Source organism: Phoenix dactylifera, chromosome 16 (assembly GCF_051530095.1).
Source record: "Phoenix dactylifera cultivar Ajwa chromosome 16, Ajwa_hap1_PhDact_Kaust_v1.1, whole genome shotgun sequence".
NCBI lineage: Eukaryota > Viridiplantae > Streptophyta > Magnoliopsida > Arecales > Arecaceae > Phoenix > Phoenix dactylifera.
In genome coordinates this window covers 18,483,226-18,491,275 of record NC_143205.1, presented here as the reverse complement: position 1 = coordinate 18,491,275, position 8,050 = coordinate 18,483,226, and the positions used below count along the sequence as shown (strand labels likewise).

General features: G+C 37.7%; 1 protein-coding gene across 1 annotated transcript; it reads right to left on the bottom strand.

Annotated features, from left to right (window-relative positions):
• Window positions 1-193: 193 nt before the first annotated feature.
• LOC103718020 (NAC domain-containing protein 54) lies at window positions 194-3,077 on the bottom strand. The gene is made up of 3 exons (XM_008806652.5): window positions 2,807-3,077; window positions 2,377-2,654; window positions 194-707 (listed from the first exon to the last, which is right to left on the bottom strand). Exons 1-3 carry the CDS (start codon window positions 2,961-2,963, stop codon window positions 429-431), a joined length of 714 nt encoding a protein of 237 aa, XP_008804874.1. The 5' UTR covers window positions 2,964-3,077; the 3' UTR covers window positions 194-428.
• Between the last annotated feature and the right edge of the window lie 4,973 nt (window positions 3,078-8,050).

The following is an 8,050-nucleotide window of genomic DNA, read 5'->3' as shown; positions in this document are numbered from 1 at the left end:
TCTGTCATTATTGGCGATGAAATGATGAATTCATCTTTTTTTTTGATTCCTCAAATCCTATGGAAGATAACCGGTGTGCTAATTTTGAAACTACAACACATCAGAGTTGCAGAATTGTGACACATTTTTCTTTTCTAGTTGGAAAAAAGCAAAAGACAAGAAACAAAAAGAAGGAAGAACATAGCGAAATAAGTTTTTATATTTAGTTATACTGTATATTTTCCACAAAATACAACCTGATGGTCCCAGACACGATCAAACCCAACTTTGAAGACCCAAACAATCTCCTCCTAAGGAGATGTAATTAATATGAATATTTGCCTTATTACATTAAAAATTATACTCCAAGCATGTTATTTACCACCCAATACCATATCCCAAGCAAAAAAAAAAGAAAAAGATGGAAAAGACAAGGAAGAAAAAGAAGCCTATTGATTAGCAATAGCCACATATGATGGGTCCTGACCACCCTCATTGTTTGACACACTACACCATGCATCATCAGTAATGAACTGCATCCATGCATCGTCTTTGTCTTCCTCATCTATGCAGGATGATGATCCCACAGGCACATCAGGCGACATGGTCTCATACTCAGCTAGTGCTCCTTGGGAGGCCTCCACCAATGCTAAGCTACACTGCCCCTGCTCTTCCACATCTGTGCAAACCACATTTTTTTTGAAGACTCGACACAACGCATATGAGTCCTGAGAAAAGAGAAGTGAAAGAAAAGAAAGAAAAGAGAGAGAAAAAAAAAGAATTTAGACATTCTCATCGACTCGTACTAATATCTATGCAATATGCACATTCATGAGCAAGTCTATATTAATCTTTGCTGTTTTCATGCATATGAATAATGTTATCTACATAGAGAAGCAGTGATCGTCTCAAACCATGGCTAGCAACATCAAGAAAGAGTAGCTGAAAATTGTTATTAATCCTCTAGGATCTGAATAGAAGGGTTAGAATTATGAACCATGTAGTCATAGTTTACACTCCTATTTTGGCCTAAATAAGCACTTGATTGTTATTAATATCAATTTATTCACTACATAAGATAGCAAACCAATTGACTTTCCTCCTCTAATTAGAAGGAAATCGGAAAAAGGAGGATCCTTTCATAAAGAGGAGGATCCATCATTCATTAAGATTTCACAGGTAATTATGATGTACCTTGCTGAAGATTATGAAGTGCTGAGATAAGTGCCTATTAAAGATGAGACACATACATGGAGTGAATTCGCAATTTATGAGATCCAAGGATTAAATATCTTGGATACATTAATGTGGGGCTGGGATGAACAATTGTCTGATCGATTTGATAGAGATCGAGAGAAGGAATAAGGGTGAGAGAATCTAGCTGGATGCTGGGCAGTTAGGGAATAAAGTGAAAAGCCACCGACACCATTGGGCACCATGAGGGATACCTTTGCTTTAATGCAGCATCAGCATGCACCCCTATGTGGATTATGTCCGATCTTAGTAAAAAAAGTGAGCACACCAACAGACATATATAATGAGAGAATGAACCAAATTGCAGTCGTAGCATGGAGGAGAGAATGATATTTTTGTCTTGTGTTAGACTATTGAAAGCAACCTAAAGATTTGTCTCATTGGAATAATGGCAAGGACCTGGGACCAGAGGAAGAAAGGAATATAATACTGGATCCAAAGCAAGGGAGGGAAGGAAGGGGAAACCCTAACTTTCCATGCACTCCATGCATAACCCACGTAGGATCTCTCCTCTTTCCATTATCCTTGAAGCTTAAAAAACACAGACCACCTATCTAACTGCAACGCAGTATGAAAAAGATTGAGATTGTCCATGTATCATATGAGAGTTACGGAGTAAGACCGTTTGAGAAAGATGCTGGCTTTAGCGAAAGCGCTAAGATCTGTACTTTGTATTTGATCAGGTTGTTTTTAGGCATTAGTTGTGAGCTGAATATATCTTTCGATTTAGAAAATGGAAGAGAGGGGGGACATTAATTCTTGGACATCTAACACCAATGTCAGGTTTAAATTTCCCAATGCGGTCATCCAAATGCTCGGTGGATCGATGTTCGCAAACATGGAGGGAGGGAGTGTCTGCTAAAGATAAGTTAATGGGTGGCTCTTTAATTCAACAATGCAAGATCTTATTTGAAATCAATGGTGACAGATAAAATACCTCGCTAGGAGAGATCCTAAAGAAGGAGGAAAAACATAGCAATCGCTCAGCCATTAGATAGAGAGGAAAGTCCTACACGTAGGCAGAAGAAATGCAACCCAAGAGTGAGGTCTTGATGGTCCATCCTTACGTAGAATCGTGGTCTACATTGTTTGAGAATTATAGATTATGATAGTTTAAGATGATGATGATGATGAAGGTACCACCTGAATTCCCATGGTGTCCTCACACTCCTTGTCATCGAGACGGTACTCATGCATCACCCAGTCTGTCCTGATACCCTGTGGAGCTCGACCTTTATAATATACCAATGTTTTCTTCATACCAATAGCTCGATTCTGGTAGCAAACTCTCCGGTCTTTCCCTGTCGACTTCCAGTATCCTGCTCGCGTTGCGCGATTGGTGCGAAAGCCATTAGGGTACTTCCGATCTCGTGGCCCAAAAAAATACCACTCTGGATCCCTACTAGGCAAGAATGATTTCTCTGCAAAAACAAAGAAGAAAAAAAAGAAAATGAAAATGAAACGGAGAGAGACTAGGAAGATCATGACCTTTAGATGAACAAAGTTTTCACAGTTTTAAAGCAGTCAACACAAAGATAATAGACATTGTTTGAGAAGGTGTTTGGTCTCAAACCTGCTAATTCCCATGGTTCGCACTTGTATAAGTCCACTTCTGGGATTATGTCAAGCTCAATCTTGAGTCCATGAATCTTCCTCTTGAGGTAGTAATTTACCAGCTCCTCGTCGGTCGGGTGGAACCTAAAGCCAGGCGGCAGACCAACCGGAGACATCTGCTTCCCTCCCTCCACTCTCTCTTTGTTCTCCTCTCTTTCCACTCCAAAGACCACCTCAACCGCCTTCTCCTTTGCCTTTAGTCCCCCTTATAAAAGGATTCAAAGTCTGTCCTCCAAGTAGTTTTCACTTTCTCTTTTTTAGATTCTGTACAAGCTTGTCTCTTTACAACATCTAGACTATCTATCATCACACCAACCTTTTTCCTCCTTAGCTCTCTCTGACCGCCATTGGTTTGACATTGCATATGGCTGTAAACTAGTGTTTTGTGCCATATAGTGCATGAGGTTCACACACTATTTTCTGTTGAAGATATGGAAGAATCCTCTACTACTGAGTGAAATCTGCGGCTTATCTAAGATTTAGCCGCGTTATGATGTTATATTTGGACACTAAGAAGAGGCTTGCATCATAGCTCGCTTTCAACACCTGCTGTCATCTGCTCGATAGTGTGAACTTTTTCATCGTTATGGGCCATGATGTTTTGTCAGCTTTAGAAGTCTTGAGGGTGAAGGGGAAAACCTAAAGATTTGCTGTTGCTTCTTTTCTTTTTGAGTTCTTTTCTTTAAGGCGATTTTTATTCTATCCATGCCTTTTTGTGTAAGAATTATTATCAAATAAGAAGAAAACTAGCTAAATGAATACAAAACTGGTCTTTACATGTCTTGGGATTTGCATTATAAAATCAAAAAAGGAAAAGAGAAGAAAAGAAAAGGACACTAGATTGAATCTGGGTTAGTTGTCAGGCTTGTGTCATTGGCAGGACAAAGCACTTCTTTTGACTTAAAATTCTGTAAAAAGAATGATCAAGTGCCATCAATTATCATGATAAAACAAGATTGTCAAATCTATTATATTTACTCTAACAAATTGTCATAACCATACACTTTTCTGTCTGTATTCTCATTTTATTTATGTTTGATGGGTCAGCTTCTTGGCTAGAATCTTGCATGCATTTCTGAGACCTTAAAATCTTGAGTCCTTTAAGTTTCTTTCACCTTATTTAAAATCATGAATCCATTTCAGAGTCTTTTGAGCTTAATTACGTGGTGAAGAAACCTAATGCTACCAACATGGTGCTCTACAGGCTGCAAGATGAGATCATTTGATGTCGAAATGTTTATATAGATGCATCAGCTTAAATTGCAGAGGGCATTGAGATGAAATTCCAGCACTTCCTCTTTCCTGCTAATCTCTTTGCCATTTTAGCATTGCTGCTGCATGTCTATCACATCTAATGATTTTTTATTTAAATTGCTACTAAATTCAAGAAGAAAATCTCATGATTTTTAGTTACCAAATATTTAAAATCCTCAGGTCTGATGTAGTAATATTAAAGTTCTCAAGCTACAACTAAGACATAATCTGATCGAACTCCTAAATTTTTTGTTTCTGATGTAATATCAGAAGAATATTATGTTCCGTTGGTGGCTGTAAATTTTTCCATTCTCATTCTCATCTTTATTACTGCTAACTATTTAGAGATGTTTTATTTGATTTGGATTAATTTCCACAGGACTACGTGATCACCTTATTTATCTGTTCATTAAATAAATAAATAACTGTAGTTTGGCCTGCACAATGCATGTGAAATGTACTATGATCCCCGAATTTGATTATTATATTTTAATTATTTATGTAATTTGATAATATATACACTTCCAATTTTTGGCAGCAAGCTTCTCTCGTTCCTTTGGCTCAGAACTAGATTAGGGGATATATCTATCTAAAATGGAAGTAGCTATAGAGCTATGGAGACAGACTATACTCCGAGGCGGAGACTCATATGGATGCAATCAAGAGTTTCAGTTCAGTAATAGGATGGATAATTTACGATTGACAGCTAACCTGCAGGAAAAATTGTGATAATTCTCAATCGCTCTCTTTTTTTTTTATAAAGATAATCCAACATTGATATGACATTTTTGTAACCCATAAGATCATAAATTGAAATAATAAGTGCAAAATAAAGCTGATTAATTACAAATTACAATATACAACAATTTCCCACAGATATACCCAAGTGTCCTCAAGCAGGACCAACAAGCTCTAATGACTCATGCAAGCTCCAATGGTGGATGCTTAACAGAATTGACGACTTATTGTATCAAGTTTATACTGAAAAATGTTATTTTCCGCCCAATATCAACCGAAAAATAAAATAGTAGAGCAAGAAGAACATCTCAATTAGCAAACTCCATGCATGATGGGTCTTCAGTGACCTCATTGCTTGATACATTAAAGTACCAGGTGTATTCAGAGAAGAACTGCATCCATGCATCATCTTTATTATCCTCATCTAAGCATGACAATAATCCCACAGACACATCTGGTGACACGGTCTTGGATTCACTGGTGATAGTTCCTTGGGCGTTGTCCATCAAAATATATTGATCCAAGTACTTATGACAATTAATACATATTGATTCCTATGCACAAACTAACATTAACTGTAACTACTTATGTTGTGCTACATCTTATGTATGCTTTCAATTCTTATATATCAGGCCCTTTTATGAGGAGAACTGGCGGGAGTCTTGGCCATGGCCATTCAGGTAAGATTGGGCAGCTAGAATTTTTGGTCTCTCGATAGGTAGCTCTAGCATCAAAGGCTTACTTTTTTGGCTGAACTTTATTTTCCATGTATTTCCTAAATGACTACTCTGGCATATAGTTTTTGGGTTTGACATCATGAAATCTAGGACTCTTAACAACCAAGGCCCAACCATCTAAACTGCCTCTTGGAATAAAAAAGAAACTTGATCGTATGAGGAATCCCAAAAGGCCTCATTTGCGAGCACAGCAACTAGTCATTCAATAGAATAGATGTTAGATACTTGCATAAAGTTGATATAAAGTTTGATTAGAATGCATGAAATCCGAGGTTTGCTTTGTCTGAATGCATATAGAAACAACTAACCGTCAGTTTAGTGTTATTATTTGAAGAAGAGTAGAAGGAGAATCTTGCAGGCTGTGCGCATCTTGAAAATAAAATAAAAAGGCACCGAGCCACCGACACCATTCGGCTCCATGGGGGGATATCTTTGCTTTAATGCGGAATCAGCACGGCCATCTATTTTTATATCAAAAAAAAAACATGGACCTCTATTTAGATTATGCGTGGTCTTAGTAAACAAGTCAGTCTACTAATAAAGCATCTGTAATGATAGAATAAAACCCTGGTGTTCTTTTGGTGGAACTATACATTTGTCTTATTAGAATACTGAAGCAACATATGTATGTAGGAAATAGACCCAGAGCCAGAGGAAGAAAGGAATATTTCGATGCATTTTTCAATGGATAAAAAAAAAGCAACGAAAGGACTGAGGATAGGAAAGTCCTGACTTTCCCTGCACTCCTTGCATAACCCACGTATGATATAACCTTTTCCAATATGCCCTTGAAGCTTCACCCAGTGCAGAACTCTAGTTTCAATAAGTTTAGATTCCTCATTGTTGGAATCAGTGACAACTGAGAAGCTAATGTGGTATTTGGTATGGCCAATGGATAAGCGTACAGATTGGATTGATATGTTGCCTAATATATCCAAACTAATATATCCAAGGAGAAGGTCTGCACAGGCTAATCCTAAGTGGGATCTTGTGCTGGTCTCCATTTTGTGCAACAATTGTGATGATGATGAAATAAACCAATGCTTTCCTCATACAATCATACCAATAGCGCGGTTCTGACAAATAACTCGCCAGTCTTTTCCTGTGGACTTTGCAGTATACTTCCGAGCCCGAGGTCCAGGTTAACATTTTCAAAACGAAGGAAGAATGATATAGGAGAAAGGTATCTAGATAGATAAAACATGGTCTTTCACCTAAGAACAGTCGAAACAAAGATCATTAATATTGTTTGATAAACATTTCGTTACTTAAACCAGCCAATTCCGATGGCTTACATTTGCAGTGGTCTACTTCGAAGATTATATCGAGCTCAATCTTGGGACCATAGATCTTCCTTCTAAGGTATTGTACGTAGTCCATGAGCTCCTTGCCGATGGGGTGGAACCTGAAGCCCGTGGCAGACCCACCAGAGCCAGAGCCATCTCTCTTTGCCTCCCCTTAATTCTTCTGCAAAGATTGCTGCCTTGCCTCTCCTCCTCTCTTTTGCTTGTGGGCACAAAGTCTGGCCTCTGGATTGGTTTTCCTTTTCTCTTCAGATTCTCATGCAAGCTTGAGACCTTTGATGAGCTCTCCATGCAAATTATATACATATACTACACCCAGTAAATTGATAGCCAGTCTCTCCATTGACCAGACTATAACTTTTAGTTCCCATTAGTTAGGACTTTAACATACACCCCAAGTTCTAAAGTTTCTTTAATTCCTGGTCCCGAGTGGTTGTTCTCATTTATTTCTAACATATACATAATTACAAATAATTGTGTACACACAGATTAGATGTATGCTTGTGCAGGGAGAATATAGCTGTGTGCAAGAACTAGTATAAATATGTATTATAAGTGTAAGTGTGTGTTTGACTCAAAATTAATTGATAATGGTCAAGCGACTGCATGTTAAATCCCGGTCAGAGAAAGGACTGCATATTAAGTTCCCCATCTATATATGCTAATTGTTCTTTCCCTTCCTCAACTCTCTCTTAACTATATTACAAATTTGGCATTTCACATGATTGCATGCTAGCTTGCATTAGGTCTTTTCAAAGCATTAAAGACTTTACAATCCTTTTCTGTGGAGTGATACTCAGACACCTTTCTCAAATTGTTTCCAAACAACCAATCACAAATCTAAGTTTTAGCTCTATCTATGTGTCACATTTGGTTATATGGTCCAGGGGAATCACATTGCAAACACTCCTGTTCCTAGCTAGTGTTAATATAATTAATATAGCCATAAAACAACAACTTCTTTCTATTATCATGTTAGGATTTAGATATCTTGAGGGATAAGGGGGATACGAAAAGAGATTTGCCAGCATTTGTGCTTTTTCGGGTGTCATTTCCATCCACACATTTCTGAGAATTTTTATTACCAAGCAGAAAGAAAAACCATTTAGATGCAATACGAACTTTGTTTTTGCATGCGGTGTGATTCACTGTAAAGTGAAAAAGTGGAGA